Raw genomic sequence first — 25589 nt, forward strand, 5'->3', positions numbered from 1 at the left:
TTCACTGAAAGCTGTTTTGAAAACAACATTTATTTTTGCATGTGTTGCAGCTATTTAGCTTTTAAAAACTAAAAAAAAAAATTTTTTAATAATAATAAATATTCGTTTAAATCAATAAATTCCAAAGAATTAGTATCTGAAATGCAAACAAAAACCCACCCCAGAATTTAAAAAATATTTTTTTTTTATGACATTCAGTTATACCTTAATCTCTAGCAAGCGCTGAGAAATGTAACACGTGACCTGGTGACAACAGTCTGGACAATTTACACCTAAATGATGACGCTGAGAAGCTTTATAACCACTGAATTGAAAATACACAACGAATGGTTAAAATAAGACAATTATTGTTTAGACACCCTCATTACATGAAAAATTACAGACAAAAAGTTGACCCGTGAAGGCATACCCTTATAAAAGCCTATTCAATTTCAAAATATTCTGTGATTAAATACCATACTTTGTCATCATTACTGGCCACTAGGTGGCGTAAATGCACAACCTCAATTTATATGGCGGAGAATTTCAGTCTTTTTTAAACACCGTAGAGAGTATGCTAGTCCTTAGCCAGGATTTACACAACATATACTGATAATATGCATGCCTGCTTTGTCAAAAAGCCACACACTCTTTAAAATATCCTAAGGTGTCTATTCAAACGGTTCAAGGGCTTTAAGAGCTGAATGTATTCAACTCCACCCAACAACCCGCCTTCGCTAGGGAGCGATGCACTGTGAAAACCGTGCGTCACTTCATGAATATTAATGAGAACGAGCGTCTCTTAAGTGTAAACAGGTGAAGTCACAGCCTCACAACTGGACAGCACCCGCAGCTGGCAGAAGACGGGCTGGTGTCACGTCCTTATAGACATATTTAAGAAAAAAAAAACATTTGGCCGTTTAAAATTCCTTGAGAGTAGAAAGTGGGAACTAAGTTTACACTACATATAAAAGAGCTTCGAGAGGAACGGTAACATGTTCACTTGGGCAAATAAGGAACAGGGTGGAAGGACCAAGGAGGGCGACATGTTTCAGACAGTGACAGAAGGACTTCAGAGTCTTTATTCCAAGAAACTGCTGCCGTTAGAGGAGACGTACCTCTTTCACGACTTCCACTCACCGGCGCTGGAGGAGGCAGACTTCCATAGCAAACCCATGGTCCTCCTGGTCGGACAGTATTCCACTGGGAAAACCACATTTATAAGGTAATACACTCTTTTGGTGTTCTACCTTCTGTTCTAAAACGCCAACAGTTGGTAAAATAAATGTAAGTTAATGTCTTGCAAGTAGATAAAGGCTTTTCCATATTAAATATTTTAACTACGCAATAGCAGCTTATGCGCGTGTGAAATGTAGTACAGTCAGCTCTTTGTGGTTACTGCAAACGCTCAGATGGGAGAGTGGAAAAACCGCTTGTACCAGCTCACAATCAGAGATTCAGATGGCTGGAGAGTATGCAAACAACTCATAAATGACAGAATCATCCTTCTTATTGATTTTTCACTGTTAGTCAATGCCAACCCACTTTGATGTCTCTGTGTCGAGTCGCATCAGGACAATATAGACAGGGAGTCTCAAAATTAATGCGAAAATCCAGTAGCTCATATTGCACTGCACATTTCGGTTTTAACACCCCACATCTGCTTGTAAAGTCAAAATAATCTTTATTAATGAAAAGGACCACTATTTTACACATGTAGCGTAACATGTTGTTTTCTCCCAAAACTCTAAATGGCAACAAAATCTATCACTGTACTTTCCTAAACAGCTGTTTGTCACAATGCACTGTAAAATATACCTGATCCATGATATTATTGCGTCTAATGTTTGATTTTGGGGTAATTTAATATATATATTTTTTAATTACCAAATTTATTATGAAACAACATACGTATTTTCAGTTTTGTTCAAGGTCATTAAATCAAAAGTTTTTTAATAACTGCCCAATAAGTGAAAGGATGCCACCCCCCCCATGTTCAAAGTGGGCTCATATTGACTTATCCCATCACTATTGATATTCATTTGTTTGTAGAATACTTCAGATGTCATAAAATGCCAAATGTGTTTGAAATTAATGGGAAATTGTGCACCCTTTACTGAAGTAGTTATTTTGAGTAAGCATTATCTGGATGTTGCTCCATCAGTATTCAATAATTAAGCAATATCACACACTCAATCGTGCTACATGGCCCTTATATCAGCACTGCTGTGATTTGGCTGCAGGTAATTACAGCAGTGCTGATTTAGGGCCATATAGCGTGTGGGATATTTCTTTTATACAACAGTTCAATGAACAAATACATTTGTAAAATTTGTAAAAACTGAGTACGGTCATAAAAAACTCATTTGTGCATGGAACTACATTCTTACGTGACAGATCAGAATCTGCCATTGCTGATTTAAAACAAATGATGTATCACTGCTTGTGCTGTTTCTACCAAGTTATTGGATAAACAAGGATGGATGTGTGTGTGTGTGTGAGTGTGAGAGAGAGAGAGAGAGAGAGAGAGAGAGAGAGAGAGAGAGAGAGAGAGAGAGAGGGAGGGGTGGATCATGTGCCACACCCAAGCAGAGATGCTGTCAGCTTTCTGATGTCTCCCTATTTCACGGTAGCCGGAGTGCAAGAGTCATTCACTATAGAAACCTTTTATTAAACTATATGTCCTCTCAAATGTGGAAAGTCTGGTAAGTGGTAAGCGCCTTGAGAATTAACAGTCTGTTATGTCTCAGCTGTGATGAGCCGTAGTGCTAAAGTTGTTCGTTTAAATCTATTTCCTAGCTTTAGTCATGTAGTAGTAATACAAGCGATCACGAAGTGCTGTTGTATGTAAACACTGACTAATGCTGACTTCACATCACCTAACTGGCTCATAATACAGACAAAAATGGTCTGGCTAACATATGTAGTCAAAAAATTACATGTAATTTAAAAAGACACGTATACACAGTGAAGTGTCCGAGTGATAATGGTGTGAGATCATCAGATTTGAGGACCGGAACTAACTGTTGTATATAAGAAATATCTTTTTTCGATCTTGATGCATTTTGTGACCAGAAACAAGCTGTCGTACCCTAAACATTGTTTAAAGTTCTTGCTTGTATAGCATTAAAAATATATTATGACGAGCCAATATAAATGATGTTAATTATGTATTTCCCAATAGTTTGGTAGAAGTTTTAGCTACCCTTGGTTTCAGTATAAAAATTTACCAATAGATTTGTCAATGGACAGTCAACACTTTCTGTTATCAAGGTTTTTTCTTTTCATTGCATACAATAAATGTTTAACTTAATACATTTTGTGTGTATTTGATTTGTTGCTGTTAAACTGCATTATGTTTATCTGCATTTATAAATATCTCTATCGGCCATTGAAAAATAAACTCTGTTGACCACTAGCTTTGATGGTTGGTCGGCATTCATTTCTTTTTTGTGATTGCATTGTCTCAACCTAAAAGCTATTGATTAATTCCATTAATTTTCTTCACATTCAGCCTAGACATTTTGGTGTTTGCTTGTGCTGTCACATGCTTCTCCACTAAGTAGTGGTTTAAAGTTAATGCTTAACATCTTCCTCCTGCAGGTATCTTCTGGAGCAGGATTTTCCAGGGATGCGAATTGGCCCCGAACCAACGACAGATGGATTCATTGCTGTTATGTATAATGAGAACGAGGGAATTGTTCCTGGAAATGCCTTGGTTGTAGACCCCAAGAAACCTTTCCGGAAACTCAATGCCTTTGGAAATGCCTTCTTAAACAGGTAATGATCAGGTGCACACACACTCCTATTTTTAGATCAAGATTGATGATTTTAACTGTTTTAAGAGTGACAGTATTTCAATAAAATTTCTAAAACTATTTATTGACTCAAAGGATCTTTACTTGCTCATGGGAGAAAAATCTCTGCTCAAACTGATCATGTTTGATGTTATAGAATTGCTGATGAGGTCAGATTATCATTCCATTGTTTATAAGATGTTTGTAAAATAGGATCCATGAGACTGGTCGTAAAACACCATGTCCCATGTCATACAGGCTGGGAGATCTGGGCTGTAAGCACAAGTTCTCTCTCAGTAGATGTTGTAACAGGCTTCCCTCTCGCTCGTGCCATTGTCAAAACAAGGATTTTCCATTTCCACACGTCTGAGCTGTGGTTTAGGACAAGGAAAAACTGTCTAGAATGACACAAGTGCACAATTACAGTTCAACTACGGATATAAATCTGAAGACCATGCATGAACTGTAAATACACTTTGCTGGTGCAGTTTTGTAATTTCCATTCAATTAGGTAAAATTTTCATGAAAAACACAGCTCATTCAGACAACCATTTGGTTTTTCTTATCCCATGCAATCTGATTTTCAATAAAAGGCTAATATTTTCCACAAAGTGTCACACAAACTGTAAAGTGTCTTTGTCACTTCTCATTTTAGGTAACTATAGCCGTTGCATGAGCATCCACAAGTTTTAATGTTTAATTTTAGCACCTAGACAGTTGGACAAAAGTTTTTTTCCCCTGTTTGCTAGATATTTATGTGGAGGGGAAATGAGTAAGTACTCTTTAACAGTGACCACTATAAAGGTCAAAGACATGCTTGACAGAACATGCTTCTCTCCTACAGAAGAATTTAAAACAATGCACTATGTTTCCTGTGGACCTCATCGTGCATCATGTGATGACATGATGGCACATCAGTTTCTTTTCTTGTTGTCTCTCCCTTTCTATCCTACTGGCTTTATGAGTAAATGGGTATATACAATTTTCTTGAAAATGAAACTTATTTATCTTCCTCTATTTCTCAGTCTATCCTTCCGTTTTTTCAAATTACAGATGATGTTTGGTCACAGATTTTGCAATTTCCTCTTAGGTTTTATTAAAATTAAGACAAATCTTGAAACTCACTTGAGTGTTGAAAATAAACTTATTTTAAACCCTATATATTCTATCCAATCTTAACATGAAGATTTGTAAAAACCACATTCATTAATTATCTGATGCATGAATTATAAATGTTTTATTTTACTTCAAAACAAGAATATAATCCTTCCCAATTGTTTATTTTCCAAAATTCTGTATTTCGATACACATCTGTCCATTACAATAAAACACAATGGTAAATATTCAAAATGACTTGGTGCATCACTGTCAATGTCATGTTGAATTTATGCTGTCATTTAATTAAAAACGTAATAATATGACCATCCACAGGATGGTCATATATTATTATCGATAAGGGATAAACGTAATTGCCTATAGTTGTGTTGATTGAATTGAACTGAAAATGTAATTTAAATATCGGTCTACTGTAGTGGACCCCATGCATCTAATTGTACACAACTGTATATTTGTTGATTTATCTCATTTGGAACTATTTACTACTGCATTACTCGATTTGCCCATTTAAACACATCATGTTTCAAGCTTAAAAAATTTAAACAACTTATCTCCGCCTATTTGCTTTCTCATGACTCTGATGTACTACCAGTGTTTGCTGTCATACCATAAGGTGATGAACTCCCTCCATCTGTTTCACCAGGTTCATCTGCTCGCAAATGCCCAACCAAGTCCTGCAGAGCATTAGCATCATTGACACCCCGGGGATCTTGTCTGGTGAGAAGCAACGCCTAAGCAGAGGTCAGTGGTTACAGTGAGCATTTACATTATATTAGCAAATAGTTGCATGGTACCAGCAAAAAAATTTGTAAGTAATATTTAAAGTCATTTTATCCTAAATATTCATACAAATACAATTTGAATAGAGGTATTGGTACAGATATCTGCAATATTGGCCTAAAAGTACTTGGTATCTGATCGAAAAGAAAATAAGTGGTATCATCCATCCCTAGTGTGTGCTTTCTTTCCTAACAGTGTGTGCACATGCTGTGCTTGCTTCGCTACTGTTGCTGATTCCGGCAACTAGTGTTGTGGCTGTTTATTGCAGCATGTCGATGGCACAAATTTAAATGAAAAAAATCACATATGTGAAGAACCAACATAATCTCTGTGCATTATACAGTATGTTGCAGTTACAGTATGAATGCAGTCAATAATAAAGCAATATTCACAAGATAAAGACAAAATCGGTGCTCGTGGTTGGATTACTTTAGCTTAAACACTTTAGATGAAAAACATAGCACTCTTTGGTTTATTGCTTCTAATGTTTTTTCTTCATTGTATTACTGACTTATAATGTTTTTTTTTTTTTTAACCAATGCCAAATTTTTTATCATTTATTAATTAATTTATTTATGAATTCATTATTTATATTAATATTTTTTTTCAGTAGGACCAAAATTGATTTTAATCATATAATTTCACAAGTATTTGTACGACTACTGAAATTTTGGCATTGTGCCACAACATATACTATATTAAAACCACACACATACCATTGTACGTTAATCACACCTATGGGAGAAACTTGAAAATTCTCACACAGCAATACTACACTTTGAAAAGGTAATATGCGAAGATTCTACTGTAAGATGTAACTTTTTATTACCTCCAACAACCTTTAAAAAATAAAACACAACCTCACAAATACTCGCAATACATCATTTTTAAAAGGAATGTCGCTCTTTAAATAAGGAGAACTACTGTGGTGGGCTAATTTAAATATCTTTTCAATTTCAAAATTGATCAAAGTTTGTCCTGGTCTGTGCAACCAAAGATATCACAGCCAAGTGTTGAAGCCTGTTTTGAACAATTGTTCCCCTGAGCCAGGTGTGGAGGTGACGTAGTGCACTAAATTACTATTCACAGTAACAACTACTGATGGGTGTAGTTAAGAGCTTTCAGGCATGCAAACATGTCCCCATCCAGTTGGTTATACACCGTGATCATGCCATTAGGGCCACCACCAGCCTGAGTCTTTCACTTCAGTAAGTTTCTGACTACCACAACATCCTCTGGCTTCAATTTTGTAATGCCGTGCCAGTACTTCCAAATCAGGGTCAGACAGGACATTTTGAGAGGTCAGACTACACGCCTGAATACCGTTGATCATCTCAAAACTTAAATCAGAAAATCATCTCTCTAGCTCCGCAATCATTCTGTCCAGGCAAGGAAATAACAGTTAACAGTGAGTTATAACTTGGCTCTGAATCACTATGATTAACCTCCTGATCCACAAGGTGATTGGACCACATCCATTCCCTTAATTTTTCTCTTATGACCAGAGGATTGCCCTTCCACTGAAATCTGATTATCACTGCATATGGCCAATGTTCTTTCATGGAAATCTGCAGCGCTGGCATCACTGCGTTTCACCTTAAGAGAATCACATCACAGAGGTCAGCTTTTTTCCATTTTTATTTAGTCACCATGCACAATATGTTTCAGGTTTCTACCAAAAACGCAATATGAACAGTTGTTTCAACATAAAACTTTGGAACTAATTTGGTTGAAAGGAACTTTTCTGTGAACCAAACTGTTCTTCCTTCCCTGTCTTCACATGTGATTACGCTTGAGTTTTTCTTCCTCTACTTTCTCTCCATGTACTGGAAGATGAAACAAAATTGCCATAGTAATGGCATGCTGACTGTTCAGAATAACTACATAAGTAAAACAAAAGCAAACATACTTTTAATATAATAAGTAATAAGGTATCTTTATGAATTCATGACCAATTTAAATAGAAATAAATCATCTTCTCTCTACCTGTTCTTTCTTCTTCCTCAGACTAGACAATCGGATATGCTTCAAAAAGTAGAGGGAGGGGAGATAGAACACACACTTTCACATAAACTGGGACTTTTTTGGAAAATTAAGGTGAAACAAGTTTTGGTGCCTCAGTACCTTTTATTTATTTTAAAGTGTTAAAGGGATAGTTCACCCCCAAATTTAAAATTGTCATTATGTACTCACCCACATGTAGTTCCAAACCTTTGCGACTTTTGTTCCTCTTCAGACAAAAAAATAAAATAATGGAAGAATGTTTTTGTCTGTATAATAAAATGCAATGGTGACCAAAACTTTCAACCTTCAAAAAAGACAATAAAGGTTTAAAAGTTATTAATGTGTCTTGAGTTGTATATTCCAATATTCTGTATGAATAATGTAATGTAATTAAAGTTATTTACTCTCCAATCAAATCATAACATAGCATACACAGCCCAATTCAAAAACTAACATCACCAGCGTTGGTTCTCAAATGAGATTGACATCTAAGAACCAATGAGGTTTGATGTAAAATAGCATGCTGCCATTTTTTATTTTGGCTGTGTATGCACAAGTTGAACATCAATTTGATTTGATTTGAGAGTGAATAATGACTTGAATTTGTATCTGTTCATCACCCAAAGTGATCGTATCGAAATAGAAGATTTGGGATATACAACTTGTCACATGGATAACTTTTACAATGCTTTTATGCCCTTTTTAGAACTTAAATACATTGCCTTTCATTATATGGAGACATTTTTCAGTTATCTTAAAGGGGTCATGACATGGAGATTAACATTTTCAAGTATAAATTAAATTATACACAAACAGTTATAACTTCAAGACCCTGTGCTTTCTTATAATTGTGCTGAAATGTTATGTACTCCTATCACTTATATTATTATATCCGATTGTTTTACCTTAATGTGCATTCATTTATTATTTATCATTATGTATCATCATGTATTTTGTGTAAATCTCTATTATTTCAACACCATCAAAGTGGAGTGATAATTTTATCATTCTTTTTTATTTTGGTAAACATGATACAATATAAGATTAATGTTACATGAAATGAGATGGATAATCTTCAGAGGCTGAGCCAGGTGGCTGCACTCCAATTGCTCTTGCGGTGTGTTGAGAACACATGTTACTGTGACGTTGTGTAGGTGCAGACCAAAAAGTTTAACAGAATTTGTAACCACCATACACTGCTTCAAGACAAGTCAAACACACAACAAAGACATTATGTCTTTGCCCACTTTGCACACAGGTGATGAAGTGAGTTGATCAGAACAGTGGGTGGTTACAAAGAAGCCTTAAAGGGGATTCATCTGCATAACTAAGCTTTTTAAACAGAGGGTCAAAAACTGGATAGAAAATGTTTTCTAGAAAATGCATTTGGCAGTGTATTATGGTAGTATTGTATTTCTAAATTATGACAGTTTTTGGTGAAAAAAACCCATTACTATCATTAAAGGTGGTCCTCAGGGGGAAAATGTATTAAGTCATGACCCCTTTAATTACTTTTCTGAAGATGGGGAAAAAGTTATGGTGTTTGGAATACATAAGGGTGAGTAAATAATGTCAGGATTTTTATTTTGGGGTTAATTAGCCTGTTAAAGGATATATCATGACTATGAATCTGCCATATTTGAACATCAAATAGTTTAGGGAAATACAAAGCAAGAAAACTTTGTCTGGAATACTACTAAAAAAAACTAAAATGTATATACATCTATATAAAAAAAGACTTTGAATGTAATTTATGGTCTATATGATTGTTCTGTGTGTGTGATCATGATCGTGTGTGTGTGTGTGTGTGTGTGTGCGTGTGTGTGTGTGGTGTACAAAATATGTGAGTGTGAGCACTGGGCTACTGAGCCATTAGTGTAAGTATTGTGAATGCCACTGCCAAATTTCAAAATGGCACAAATGCATACATTATAAGCTTGTTAGCCATCATATCATTATTATTACCCAATATTATTGTTAGCTAGCTGTGATGTATGGTAAACAAAAACTGGGAGGTACACACTGACTCAGTCACATGGCCAGTCACATGCTGCAGTGGTCAAAGAGTACATGGGATATCAAATGACAATGTAGACGTCTTCAAATATACCCCATTATTCTTAAGTCTTAAGATAGTCTTAAGTGCCCCTCCAAAGATGTTTTTTTAGAGCTACTTAAATACTGGATTGATAAATTAAGTTAAGAGTTTATTGTCATAAGTACAAGAAACCGTTACACAGTACAATTAATTTCTTACTCTGTGAATCCTACCAGCAACCTCAGCCAAAATATAACGGGACAAAAGGAGGAAAGAAAAAACTTGCAGGTAGTTAACAAGATAGTTCAACCAAAAATGAAAGTTCTGTCATTATTTGCTCACTCTCATCTCATTCCTATCCCTTACAATGACTTGCTTTCTTCTGTAAAACACAAAAGGAGATTATTTTCTTGACAAAGCACCAGCATAATCATTCTTCAAAATTTCTCCACTTATGTTCTATGGAAGAAAGTTATACACTTTTGGAAAGACGTGAAGAATTTTCATTTTTTGAGCGAATTAACCCCTTATTATGTGGATTGGATGGCTTAGTGGAGGGTAAGAAATGCCACATGACCAGCACAGCATGGGCTAATTCCCATTGAAAATAGATTTGGTGTGATGCATTACTGCAGCCAGGCTGGTTCACTCACTCCCTCACTGAAGGCCAGCACTCCTTTAGGACTCTGGGAGTGTTTCAGTGTAAATGCTTTAGTCATTAGTTTTCATTTCAGCCACCAGATGCAGGCCTGTTTCTTTGTAAACTTCTTCTATAGTTTCCGCCCCTGTCTCCAAGTACATTGCAACAACAGGCATGTTGGATACCCTGATGTCTCTGTCATTTTGTCAGCATTTCTCACTTTGCCTCATTTCACAAGCTTGGGTTTCGCTTGCAAAATACGCATCAGGATGTACATCAGCACTCTGATACAGCAGCATACTTGTATATTTTTGTAGCAAAGATGGTAGGGTGCAGGTCTGAAACAGTGAGACATGTCTGTTTATGTAGTGCAAGTCTTTTCTTTGAAAATGCAATGCAGCAGAGGTGCAGCGTGAGTGTACATAGAGGACCTGCAGATTTCAGATTAGACCTGTTGGTGGAGCGTTAGAACACCACAGATGTACGGATGCTGCTTTGGCAATAAGTGATAAGACACATGGGCGTTCCACACGTCTGTTCCTCCTTAAGCTCCACTCAGCTGAGGTTTTATTCCTCCAAGGCTAGCCTTTTTTAACACTTCTCATGATACATATTGGGCTTGTGCATTGATGTCTAATATGACTTAGAATTTGAAATGAACTGAATTTTACACCTGGCTATTTCTGTTGTGCACAGCCTGTTAAATTTATAGATTAGAAATTCTGAAACATGTTGCAATCTGCAGATGCTATAAATGAGGGCAACATATTTTTATATTAAGGTTTCAGACTTCAAATTAAGGTTGTAATTAAAAGCTAATTTAGAGTGAGAAAAAGCCTTTCCTTCTTATAAACTGTAGTAAGTTCATGTATATGGAATAGCATTAATGGTTCCCACACTCTTAAGCTCTGAGCTCCTCCTTAGTAAAAAATCTTGGATTTTCTTTTTTTTTATGTAATGTGTAATCCACTGTATTGTTTTTGTAGTAGCTCTGTTGGAGAGTCTGTTGGGTGGCTGAAAAAGCATCTCATAACGTTAAAAGCTGAATTTATCAGAACATGTGCTGAATCTCATCCAACACTCCAGTAATGAGGTTTATAATGAGTTTATTATAAGGAGGTATATGTATCAACCACTGAATGAGGACTGATATGCAGTCCCTTTCTCTATGAGGTTCTAATGGCCATGCTAGTTCAGGGACATGCGCACTAAAACACAGCTTGAAATCTGATCTGTTACATCCGTCTCTCTTCTATACCCGTTTCTTTCAGTCACAGAAAAGGTGTAACCAGATGTTATCTGTTTCTACACAGGGGAAAAATGAGAACATTGTATTTTATCAACATATTTTCCAATCATTAAATTTCTCTCAAAGGGTGAAACATGTGCAAATACTAAAGTGTAAATTCAAATACAATTATGTATGAACGTGGGGTATGGTATAGGGATGAAAAGCCTTTATTAAAAATGGGGCTACTACATTTTAAAAGATTACCACTGACACATTGTGGCTAAAAAGCCTTCATCAGTGTATACATTAAAAAGAACAAACAGACATTTGTAGGGTAGAGTATGTCACATGACTCCCATATGTTATTCATTGGCTAATAACAATTTAAAATCATATAAGTTGAAGATAAACAAGTAAAGATTCCTCAAATCAGAGTAGAATATTTAATCACAATAAATATTTAAATAGATAATGTGTACAAAGCATATTATAGACAAAACATAATGTAAATAATGTCAGAAAAGAACCACAAGAAGAAAACAAATACATATGTATATTAAGTGGATTTAAGTGTGTGTGCGTGTGTGTGCTATGAAGGGTCCTGATCACTCATTTGAGCATATTTCCATGATTATTTTCACAGAGGCTATTTTTGAGTATAAAATCTAATTTATTTTAGAATTTTTATTTATTAAATATTATATTAAAACAATAAGCCATGATTTCCCATGCCTCATAGTGATTTTACCACGGGTGGCACAGAGCAAAGAAGAGTCATTTATACAATTTTACAACAGCTTTGAACGTGGCTTATCAAATCAGAATTTAGAGTCTGAACTATCCCTTTTATAATCAATATTTTATGCTGTTTTCACAATATTTTTCTATTGTGTCATTGTCTTTGATATTGACAATGGTAAACTATTGTTATTTGTGTATGCTTGTTCATGTCAAGACTAACTGCACTGTGAAGTCAGCAAAAATTATCTGTTGAAATCAGCCTGTGCTTACCGAAATTCAAATCACTGCCCCCTAGTGGCCGAAGTTAAAATTGTGTAAATAATGTAATGCATCCCCCTCATCTAAACAATAAACTTGAGTAAAAATGAAAATGCAACCTTTGGATCATGCTTACGATTGTTTAAATGAATGCAATTAATTCCTGGTTGTCATGGGACCTGAACCTGTGTCTCGGAGGTTGCTATAAGGACATGCTATCACATTTGAAGTTATGCAAAATTATCTTATGGGGTAAGACGCTTATCAAAAATTTGATTTTGGGGTACATGAACTTCCGGAAACAACATTTCAATTTCCCTTTGTGATCATGTTGACGTCCATAGTTTTCACAAAGTCCAAAGTTAAAAGGCTGCTGTTCACAAGAGTCAAGACACTTTTCCCTTACTGTGACAATTAAATACTCACTGAGCACTTTATTAGGAACACTGGTCCTAATAAAGTGCCCCGACATGGTCTTCTAAACCAGCCCGTCTGGCACCAACAATCATGCTAGAGTCAAAATAAAAATAAATCCCATTCTTATGGTTGACGTGAATATTAACTGAAGCTCCTGATCCGTAGCTACATGATTTTATGTTTTGCACTGCTGACAGATGATTGGCTGATTAGATAATTACATGAATAAGTAGGTGTACAGGTGTACCTTATAATGTGCTCAGTGAGTGTATATTCTATTCTAATTATTTGACAGCATAATCTTCTATTTTTCCACCACAGGCTATGATTTCTCTGAAGTCCTGCGCTGGTTTGGAGAGCGAGTGGACCGTATCATCCTCCTCTTTGATGCTCACAAGCTGGACATATCTGATGAGTTTTCTGAAGCGATCAGAGCTTTCCGTGGACAGGATGACAAAATCCGTGTGGTGCTGAACAAGGCTGACCAAGTGGACACTCAGCAGTTGATGCGGGTTTATGGTGCTCTGATGTGGTCATTGGGAAAGGTGATCAACACACCAGAGGTGGTGAGGGTCTATCTCGGCTCCTTTTGGCCCAAGCCTCTCCAGAACTCAGACAACCGCCGCCTGTTTGAAGCTGAAACACAGGATCTCTTCAGAGACATTCAAAATCTGCCTCGAAACGCTGCCCTGCGCAAACTTAATGACCTCATCAAAAGAGCTCGTCTTGCCAAGGTAGGCTTTCTAGAAGTAGTTGGTAGATGTGATAGTTGCCCTATCTTAGTGGTCCACAATCCTGCTCTTCATGCTTGAAAATGCATTTATATATTATATTTCTATAGTTTTATATAGTATAGAGCTGTCAAAGTTAACATGTTAATGCACGTGACACATTTAAATGGTTTAACGTGTATATTTTTCTTTATTACAATTAAGGCATTTACAATACATTATTAACCAGCTTAACTGTCCTGCCCCAGGACACTGGTCTGAGTAGAGTGGAACCTTTTGCGATGTGTCCGACCGGAGTCATTCCTTATCGCGCCACAAACACACACAGCAGTGATTCCATGTCAGTGATCAAGTGATGATGAAAGGAGTTCTTAATATTTTTTGTTCTACAAAAACAAGCCCTGATGTGACTTGTGATTTAAAATCACTTTGTAATGCACCATTTTATTACCACAGAAGCACATCACTACCATGAAAATTATAGAGATTGACATTTTTTAAATTTTTTGTCTGCAAGCGCTTTTCATGTGGAGTGAAGCATGTGGAGCAGTGCTTGATGCTGGCATTGACGCCCTGACGTGTATCATAAATGCTGTTGCATGATTGCTGTAACATAGCGGATAGCCACAGTCTGGCATCTGATTAATTTGTGGAGAATGAATGTTTAAGAGATTTAATGCCTATTGCAATGAATATGCAACCTATGTGAGGACTAGTTCTTTCAATTAGTCAAACTCCCACTTAGACTTTGGGTAATGTTTAATGTTACTTGAATTGGTGATATTTTATACCTTTTATAGAGTAGTATACATATATATATATATATATATATATATATACACTCACCTAAAGGATTATTAGGAACACCATACTAATACTGTGTTTGACCCCTTTCGCCTTCAGAACTGCCTTAATTCTACGTGGCATTGATTCAACAAGGTGCTGAAAGCATTCTTTAGAAATGTTGGCCCATATTGATAGGATAGCATCTTGCAGTTGATGGAGATTTGTGGGATGCACATCCAGGGCACGAAGCTCCCGTTCCACCACATCCCAAAGATGCTCTATTGGGTTGAGATCTGGTGACTGTGGGGGCCATTTTAGTACAGTAAACTCATTGTCATGTTCAAGAAACCAATTTGAAATGATTCGAGCTTTGTGACATGGTGCATTATCCTGCTGGAAGTAGCCATCAGAGGATGTGTACATGGTGGCCATAAAGGGATGGACATGGTCAGAAACAATGCTCAGGTAGGCCGTGGCATTTAAACGATGCCCAATTGGCACTAAGGGGCCTAAAGTGTGCCAAGAAAACATCCCCCACACCATTACACCACCACCACCAGCCTGCACAGTGGTAACAAGGCATGATGGATCCATGTTCTCATTCTGTTTACGCCAAATTCTGACTCTACCATCTGAATGTCTCAACAGAAATAGAGACTCATCAGACCAGGCAACATTTTTCCAGTCTTCAACTGTCCAATTTTGGTGAGCTCTTGCAAATTGTAGCCTCTTTTTCCTATTTGTAGTGGAGATGAGTGGTACCCGGTGGGGTCTTCTGCTGTTGTAGCCCATCCGCCTCAAGGTTGTGCGTGTTGTGGCTTCACAAATGCTTTGCTGCATACCTCGGTTGTAACGAGTGGTTATTTCAGGCAAAGTTGCTCTTCTATCAGCTTGAATCAGTCGGCCCATTCTCCTCTGACCTCTAGCATCAACAAGGCATTTTCAGCCCACAGGACTGCTGCATACTGGATGTTTTTCCTTTTCACACCATTCTTTGTAAACCCTAGAAATGGTTGTGCGTGAAAATCCCAGTAACTGAGCAGATTGTGAAATACTCAGACCGGCCCGTCTGGCACCAACAACCATGCCACGCTCAAAATTGCTTAAATCACCTTTCTTTCCCATTCTGACATTCAGTTTGGAGTTCAGGAGATTGTCTTGACCAGGACCACACCCCTAAATGCATTGAAGCAACTGCCATGTGATTGGTTGATTAGATAATTTCATTAATGAGAAATTGAACAGGTGTTCCTAATAATCCTTTAGGTGAGTGTGTGTGTATGTGTATATATATATATATATATACTTTATACATATACTTTATACATATATTAAAGGCTTTGTTTGGCAAATGTTAATAAAGCAATATATAGTTTTGTTTTCTTTCCTAAATGGGTGCATTCTGATGAGAAAAGAAGTGTGTGTGTGTGTGTGTGTATGTATGTATAATCGCATATATACGATTTAATAAAATTAAGCGATTAATCGTGATTTAAAGCAAATGTATCGACTGACAGCACTACTAGTAATGTCTGTTTTATAGCCTGTAATTAATAACAATAATGGCTAAAAAACAAAACAAATGTGTTTAATTTCTGATTAAACTTACTGATTCATGCATTTAAACCTATGCTGAAACTTTCCAGCAACACTGCTCATTGTTATGTCTTGTGCTTGACCTTAGTTCAACCACTATTGTTTTTGTGCACAACCCTTATTTATCCTAACCTCTCCACCTCACTCAGTCTTGCCACTCGTCGTGTTTACGCCTTTCCTGTCCTCCTCTGCCCGTCAGAGGAATAAACTAGGATTAGAGGGGAAAAGGCCAGCATTATTTTGGATCTCTTGCTGTGTACTTCCTCTATATTGAGGAAAAGGTTTTTGTAAATACAGATGCTTCTGGATGCTCCTTTGGCAAGGTCGTTACCATGGTGTAAACACAGAGTTTGATTATGTAACCGGCCTAGAGAATCAGGAGGTGGAGGTTTTGCAGATGTGAGAGAAATTGCCTGCATTAAACGGCAAGACTGCCCCCACTATTGATCCTTGTACTTTATTTGAATAATGGAACATTTGTATTGAATTTTATTAGGAGGGATTATCTAATTGTGCTCCACACATTTTTGGGGCTCTAGCGACAATTAACAGAATTGCAAAAATAATGATTGTTTACAAACATACACCGATCAGCCACAACATTAAAACCACCTGCCTAATATTGTGTAGGTCCCCCTCGTGCTGCCAAAAACGCTGCCTACCCTATTCTGAGAAGCTGTTCTTCTCACCGCTCTCTGGATTTTTTTTTTGTGTGTGTGTGTGTGTGTGTGTGTGTGTGTGTGTGTGTGTGTGTGTGTGTGTGTGTGTGTGTGTGTGTGTGTGTGTTTGAATCCCAGGAGATCAGCAGTTGCAGAAATACTCAAACCAGCCCATCTGGCACCAACAATCATCCATGCGATTATCTAATCAGCCAATCATGTGGCTGCAGTGCATACAATCATGCAGATATGGGTCAGGAGCTGCAGATATGGGGCAGGAGCTTCAGTTAATGTTCACATCAGCCATCAGAAAGGGGGAAAATGTGATCTCAGTGATTTGGACCGTGGCATGATTGTTGGTGCCAGGTGGGCTGGTTTGAGTATTTTTGTAATTGCTGATGTCCTGGAATTTTCACTCACAACCATCTCTAGAGTTAATGCATTTTAGTACCTAATGGTGCCAAAAACAAAAAACATCCAGTGAGTGGCAGTTATGCAGATGGAAATGCCTTTGTTGATTAGAGAGAGATCAACTGAGAATGGCCAGACTGGTTCGAACTAGCAAAGTCTACGGTAACTCTGATAACCGGACTGTACAATTGCGGTAAGAAGAATATCATCGCAGAATGCCATTCTGAGATGCGGGTTGGTGCTGTTTTGGTGACGAAAGAGGGACCTACACAATATTAGGCAGGTGTTTTTAATGTTGTGGCAGATCGGTGTATTTTCCAAACACTTCCTGACTGCCATTGGTCTGGTAAACAGATAGTTTTGTGCCATTGGTTGAGACAATGTTGCTCCAGGATGTCAGGCTTGTCGGAATGCTCAAACAAACAAACATACATTGTACATGTATATTGGTCAGTGACAGCTCCTTTTTTTTTTTTTTTGTCTGGATCGAAGTTATTCAAAAGTACAATAAAAATGCAATTCACACAAAACAGTTATGTGAATAGTCCTCTGCTATGATAAACATGCATACTATTTCTGAGTCATTTTGATAAACTTTCTTTGTGTAACTGTCCAAAGACATAAAAAAGCTTACTTTTTTTTTTAGCTTTAGTAGTTTGAAACTATCTTTTATTATAATTACTTTAAAAGAAGAAGTGAAACAAGTTTGTCCACCAATTCAAAGTCAGGTGATTTGACCAACATGGGTAGCAATTTTGCTCTCATGTGACCAAAAAAACATAGGCTAAATCAGAGAAGACCACTTTAGACCTGCAAGACTGTATGTGAAGTAAAAAAATATATATTTTTAGACATTTTTATGAAAATGTTGTTCAGGTCAAATGGAGTAACTTGGAACTTCTTGATATTGGTGACTCAAAAATTCATGATATTTGTTAAATGTTTTTACCTTGAAAAATATGTTGTGTAGTAAAGAGTCAAGGAAAGTATTTATAAATACAGTAGAAAGATATACATTTCCAATAGACAACTCTTATTCCATAAACATTGTTTCTCCATACTCCTAATCCGCTGCGTGTCTTTTAGGTGCATGCTTACATCATTAGCTACTTGAAAAAGGAGATGCCATCCCTGTTTGGGAAAGAGAAGAAGAAGGAAGAGTTGATTGCCCACCTGCCTGAGATCTATCAGATTCTGCAGAGGGAGCACCACATCTCACCTGGAGATTTCCCTAATGTCATCAAAATGCAGGTAAGGCCAGGACTGTTGATCATGGGCAAACTTAAGATGCAGTATTATGACTGCTATATATGTGTTCAAAACTAGCTAGGATTTATCTTTTATTTTGAGAGAGAATGTTTATACAGCTTCCCTTACCATTCATTAATCTGTGGATTTGTAACGGCTGCATTATTTTCATTCCTTCTTTTTAAGAATTAATATAAACTAATGTAATGGCATGGTCTCGTGGTCCCTGAGTACAACTATTATTCCTAGCCCTTTTATTGTTTGTAAAGCAGGGTTGGTACTTTTACTTTCTCTAGGTCTTGCCTGAGGATGTTTACCAAGCATGACTCACACAGTAGTGTGAGTAGTTTTAGGCACTTTTTTTTGTGTCATCACAGATGTTTCACAAAAACATTTGTCTTAAGATGGTTATTTATATTTTCAGCAAATACATTTTAGACTCCCAAACATAACTTTTGCAAATAGAAAAGATTAGACGAGAAGAACAGGGAGCCCTGCAACAGATGGCATGGCCCCCACAAACATTGTGTCTGTCTGCGATTATATAAAGAGACAGAAGCAATCGAGACAGCCTAAATAGATAGAAGAACTGTGGCAAATTCTCTAAGATGCTCGGAACATCCTATCTGCCAACAACTAAGAAAAACTGTGTCCAGGTGTACCTATAGGAGAATTGGGGCTGTTTTAAAGGCAAAGATGGTCACACAGAATATTAATTTAGCTTTTTTTTATGTTTACTGGACTTTGTATGACATTAACTGATAAATGAAACTATTTATGTCATTATTTTTATAGACTTCCTCACTATGCAACATATTTCACAAGTGCCTAAAATTTCTGCATAGTACTGTATGTAGATCTTATAAAAAAATAGGCATAGGCTATATTCACACCACAGCTGAATGTGTCCAAAATCGGATTTTTCTGCTCAAATCCATCTCGTCCGTATCTTGTCTTAAATGCAGCCCATATTAGATACTGGTCTGAACAGCCGATGCTCCTAAACTGACTCGGATGCGTTTATCACTCCCTGATCATGCGCATAAACCCTGGCATGTTCATCATTATATTCTGTATATTGAATGAAATTATTATTAAAATTGTAATTGGCCATTATTTTTATTTTTAATGCAGACTAACAATCTAATAATATATCAGCAAGTGATTGAGAAAGACCATCTTGATGGATAAATCATTTTTAAATAAAGTAATTTGTATTCGTATGGTGGAATATAATTCTCATCAAAGCTTGAGAATGTAATATTAGGTATACTTATGAGCAAAACAAACCATAAAATAGAAGAACAGGCAAAACGGCTTAACATTTATGTAAGGTAAGAGTTAAGAAATATAGAACCTGTGTTTTTCAGTGCAAGTGACATGAGCAAAGAGTGCTGTAACATAAATCGACCTCTTTTTTTAACGCAAATATTTTTTTTATGCGTAATCCAAACAAATATTTGAACCCAACTGTTGAAGCCTATAATTGTATTTTATTTCCTTAAAATGGAACAATGTTTTAACTAGAAAATATATGACTCACAATTAAGTTTTAAACAATAAAGGCCTATTTACGTGGTAAATTAAGCAGGCAAATGACGAATGTCGGGTTAGATTGATGTTAAAATCACATCAAGTCCCACCGGCTGTTTACACTGAAGGCACAGAAAAATTCATATACGTATCCCATTTATATCTACATGTGAAAGTGGCCCAGATCAGATTTGAAAATGTTAGATTGTGGCCATTCACACTCATCCCATTAACAGATCTGTGTCACAAACAGTACGAGTTAAAATAATCAGATTTGAGAGAGATCAACTGAGAATAGCCAGACTGGTTCGAATTGACAGTTTATACGGTAACTCGGATAACTGTTCTGTACAATTACATAAATGAATGAGATAACACAAATTTAAATCGTGCTGCACATGTACTTACACTTGCCTTTCAGACTGGACTGCTTCCCGGCAGCACTTTATAAAGATAAATGCTATGCTTTTAAATAGACTCTAGACACAACAGGGAACATTGATTAGCTCCTGCTTTAGACAACATATCACCAAAATAACCATGTCAGGGCTTTGATGCATCCTTTTTCAGCCCTACATTTTAATTAAATGTCTGTTATAAATAATCAACACAAATCCTTTAAAGTAATAATAATGAACAAATATATTACCCGATATGTTTCAGCTGTTATTGCAATATTAATACAGAGATTTATATCAATAACAGACATATAACAGACATTAATTTGTAAAATGTCTCACTCTGTCACTGGATCTATCCATGCAGGAGCAACTCCAACACTACGACTTCAGTAAGTTCCCTTCATTGAAGGTGAAGTTGATTGAATCTGTGGACAAGATGTTGTCCACCAAGATCTCAAGTTTGTTGAACATGATCCGAGAGGAAGAAAGCAAACGGCCAACTCAGATGGTAATGGGTGGAGCCTTTGAGGACTCTTCTGAAGGGCCTTTCGGCCATGGCTATGGTGAGGGTATCAGTGCAGGGGCTGACACTGAGGACTGGATCGTAAGCTGCGACAAGCATCGTTATGACGAGATCTTTTACACCTTGATGCCGATTAATGGGAAGGTTACTGGCATCAATGCCAAAAAGGAGATGATGAATTCCCACTTGCCCAACACTGTACTAGGAAAGATCTGGAAGCTTGCAGACTGTGATAAGGACGGAATGCTGGATGATGAAGAATTTGCTCTAGCTCAGCACCTTATTAAGCTCAAGCTAGAAGGATTTGAGCTTCCAACTGACCTACCAATTCACCTAGTGCCTCCATCCCACAGGAAGAACCCCACTGGAGACATATTATACAACCACCAGGAGGATTGATCACTTTACCCACCTGTGACCATTTATAGAGGTTCCTTCATATCTGCATTGTTATCATCCAGCAGCACAGAGTGGCCTTGCAGTTAGAATATTAAATTCTAAAGAAACTGTTGAAAGGGGTCAAGTTTTATTGGTTAAGCCATCTTTCACATTCCACAATGCATTTGACTGTTGAAATTAAGTGTAGCTCTCACACAATCAAATATGCCCAACTTCACATTAATATGTTTTAGTTTAAAAACGCATTTTTTTTCTGCATTTACGCCTCTCATCCACACTGAAAAAGGCATTTTACTTCACCATAAATGGAGACTTTCGAAAATGCTTTCTATAACTGCATAGCCTATATTTAGGAAAGTTATGACATTTGGAAACTGAAAATGAACATTTTCAAAGAAATGGACATTGCTTAAGTTGGAGAACGACACAGATTTATGACAGACAATTTATACAAATTCATATTGCAGGCCAAAAAATTAAAGGGTTACTTCTATGTTTTATTTCCTGTTTTTTTGTTATTTGACTATGTTTGCAGCTAGTTTGTTGCAGTTGTAGATCATTGTGCAATGCTTAGAATTTTTAAGGTAACATTTCAACAAATATAACCTTTTTCAGGTGATTGATAATGTGTAAAAACAACCAAACGTGAAATCTACTTCTGTACATGACACACTATCACAAAGGGCACTGACAAATTTAGCATCCATTTTACTCAGTTTGACACAGTATAAATGTAAATCAGTATCTGATTTACCTAATATATAATTGTTAATTTTGCAGCACAATATAGTTTATTTTTGTCTAAATTGTGATTAAAACTTCTTGTTTGAAGTGGAAAAATAATTGCATTATCATAATTTTGAATTGGGCGTTTTTGACCCCTTTTATTAATATTTTGTTATGCAGGGAAATCGAGAACGAATATGTTTTATATGATCCAATTAATATTATAAGTTTTAGATATGTTTTTTTTTTAGCTACATATTTTATGGACTGAATTGAATTTCATGACACTGACTGAAATAACATTAAATTACCATCAGTATATGTATATCGTCTGTTATCGTCTGTATAATATTTATGTCTGACACTGCCAAGCACTCCATTTATAGGTTGTGAAGGATTATAATGGTTTATGTCAGCAAACACTTACAATAAAAACATCTTAAAAAACCATTTTATATATATATATATATATATATATATATATACACACACACACACACACACACACACACACACACACACACACACATATACTGGTGGCCAAAAGTTTGGAATAATGTACAGATTTTTCTCTTATGCAAAGAAATGTATACTTGTGTTCACCAAAGTGGCATTCAACTGATCACAATGTATAGTCAACACATTAATAATGTAAAAAATGAATATTACAATTTGAAACCATGTTCAGAACTTCTTAAACTACTTCAAATATTTCTTCAATAAAATCCTCCTCATGCAGCAATGACAGCTTTGCAGACCCTTGCCATTCTAGCTGTCAGTTTGTCCAGATACTCAGGTGTCATTTCACCCCACACTTCCTGTAGCACTTGCCATAGATGTGAATGTCTTGTCGGGCACTTCTCACACACCTTACAGTCTAACTGATCCCACAAAATCTCAATGGGGTTAAGATCCATAACACTCTAAAAATGAAACTCAACTCAAAAGTGTCTTTTTCTTTGCAATTCTTCCCATAAGGCCTGCCCCCCTGAGACTTTTCTTTACTTTTGTACATTAAACTGGTGTTGAGCAGGTAGAATTCAATGAATTTGTGGACATGTGAGGCGTCTATTTCTCAAACTAGAGACTCTTGTCCAGCACTTTAGTTTAGTTGTACATCTGGCCTCCCAAAATCTCTTTCTGTCCTTGTTAGAGCCAGTTGACCTTTGTCTTTGAAGACTGTAGTGTACACATTTGTATGAAATCTTTAGTTTTTTGGCAATTTCAAGCATTGTGTGTCCTTCATTCCTCAAAACAATGATTGACTGATGAGTTTCTAGAGAGAGTTTCTTTTTGCCATTTTTGACCTAATATTGTCCTTAAGACATGCCAGTCTTTTGCATACTGTGGCAACTCAAAAACAAAAACAATGTTAAGCTTCATTTAATGAACCAAATAGCTTCCAACTGTGGCCTGACTTTATAGTACCAAATTATCAATGATTACTCAAGGATAAGGTGTTGGAGTGATGGCTGCTGTCAAAAATGACTTTTTTCAAATAGTGATTGCGCTGTTGTGATCAGTTGAATGCCAATTCCCTTACAAAACAGCGAAATCTCTAAATTATTCCAAACTTTTGGCCGTGTGTGTGTGTATGGATGGATGGATGGATGGGGGTGTGTGTGTGTGTGTGTGTGTGTGTGTGTGTGTGTGTGTGTGTGTGTGTGTATATATATCACACATACATAGTATTCAGGCATTGGTCTCTTCATTAGTCTCAAACTAACCCAACTAAATCAAACTACTAAATGTATTTTCTGCCTTTTTAATATAAGAATTTTTGTTTAGAGAAAATGTATGCATTGACAGTAATGGAGGTATTTTCCTTGATAAGATAAAATTAAAGGAGGCTTGTTACATAATGCTTTATATAACTGGGGTGCAAAAAAGTTTTTATTGTATGATGCAAATAGTTTTCAGTATGAACATTGTATGCTGTATATACTTTAATGGTGAGGAATGTAATTGTATGCTAATCATTGTCACTGTAACCATATGTAAATTTAAACTACTATAGATTGCTTCTGTCAGCTCAGAGGTGAAATACAAGAACTAGGCTGTGACTTTTTGATTAGGTCATTATTAATCCGCAGAATGATCAGTGTGTTTTTGTGCTATAGCAAGAAACTGGTTAAATTAATCTTAATCTAAAAAGTTATTACAGCCATACTGTTCACGTTCTTGGGGCATTACATTTATATAAATGATGTTAGACTTTGCTTTGCTTTAAGGTGTTTTCCACATTTGCTTTAACAAGCCTTTAAAGTATGTGGAAGTTTATGCCACCTGTTAATGTATAATTCATTGTAAAAAGATGACAATTTTCTTCAACATTTTGTATGCAATTAAGGGAATTAAATAAATACTCTTTCAAATTCTTTTTTTTTTTTTTTTTTTGCCTCTAAAACTTTGTGTGATATGAAAAACAAGTAAGTGGGCATGACTTTAATCTGGACTGAATCAGAGCAGTTTTTAACCCTGAATCGATTACAATTCTGGCACGGATGTACCTGGATTGGGCTGTTGAGAGGTGTGTGCTGCTGAATTGCATGAAATCTTGAATATAACTGCAACCTTTAACCTTCTAGTAGCACACTGTAAGGTGAGTGAGTGTTACCCTCCCTTTCATTCTGTTACTTACAACAGCTTCAAAGTTCAGTTCACTCCGTAATGCCAATTCCACACTGACTGTTTTAGAGCTGAAACTAAAAATCGGAAAGGGTAAGTGAATTCAAAGTTTATTGTATGTTGTGTTCTTGTATGTTGTGTTCTTGTATGTGCTGTGACTTGATTCAAAGTAAATAGTCAACTTAAACATACATAATATAATTGCATACTTTGTTGATGCATTTGTAACAGCTGTGACAAATGACGAAATCACTAAAATGTGTAAAAGAAAAGTGCTAGTACTTGTTATGGAATACAATTGTTATACAAATATAAAATGGAGAGTTTATTTGATTCTAGTTTCACATGTTTGATTTGCCTGCAAAGATGTGAAATATCACAGTACACATGCTTTTACTGGTTTAAACAACATTAAACAAGGTGTCAATGGATCTATAGTTCAAATTTGGTCCTATATAGAGTACTGTATATTATAGCACAAAAAATGCTACTAAGATGTTGTTACACAGTGGATAAGATCTGAAAAGTATTAAAATAGCCCATTCACTACCTTTGTTTATGTCATGCTTGATCACAATTTAATCTGTAGATTACAGTATAAAAACTATATTTTAATTTGGTTGATTCAATGATTTGGAAATGTTTGGAATTTTTACGATGCCTTACAATTTAAAGTTTTATGTCTGTATAATCAGACTTGTACATAATTACTCTGTCAGCATGTGAGGCGTGATTGCCCTTATACTTTCAGTTCCTTATGAATGCCAGAGAATAAAGTAGAAGTTTAATTAATTGAAAATTACATCTTTCAGATAATATATTTTGCACTTTTACAATGACATTTCCTCTAGTAGTATCCTCTTTTATTTTAGCTTTCCAGAAGATAAATACAATTCTCAAAAATCCAGCACAGGCCCCACCAATCATGTGTGTGGCTTAATGTTTAA

At 36.2% G+C, this 25589-nt stretch overlaps 1 protein-coding gene across 1 annotated transcript; it reads left to right on the forward strand.

The window, feature by feature from the left end:
- The first annotated feature begins 808 nt into the window (after positions 1-808).
- On the forward strand, positions 809-23687 carry LOC127656884 (EH domain-containing protein 4-like). The gene is made up of 6 exons (XM_052145410.1): positions 809-1204; positions 3583-3759; positions 5536-5633; positions 13323-13735; positions 18271-18435; positions 20731-23687. The coding sequence occupies exons 1-6, from the start codon at positions 975-977 to the stop codon at positions 21286-21288; spliced, it is 1641 nt and encodes a 546-aa protein (XP_052001370.1). The 5' UTR covers positions 809-974; the 3' UTR covers positions 21289-23687.
- Positions 23688-25589: the final 1902 nt, after the last annotated feature.

The sequence above is a fragment of the Xyrauchen texanus genome, chromosome 16 (assembly GCF_025860055.1).
Source record: "Xyrauchen texanus isolate HMW12.3.18 chromosome 16, RBS_HiC_50CHRs, whole genome shotgun sequence".
Lineage (NCBI taxonomy): Eukaryota > Metazoa > Chordata > Actinopteri > Cypriniformes > Catostomidae > Xyrauchen > Xyrauchen texanus.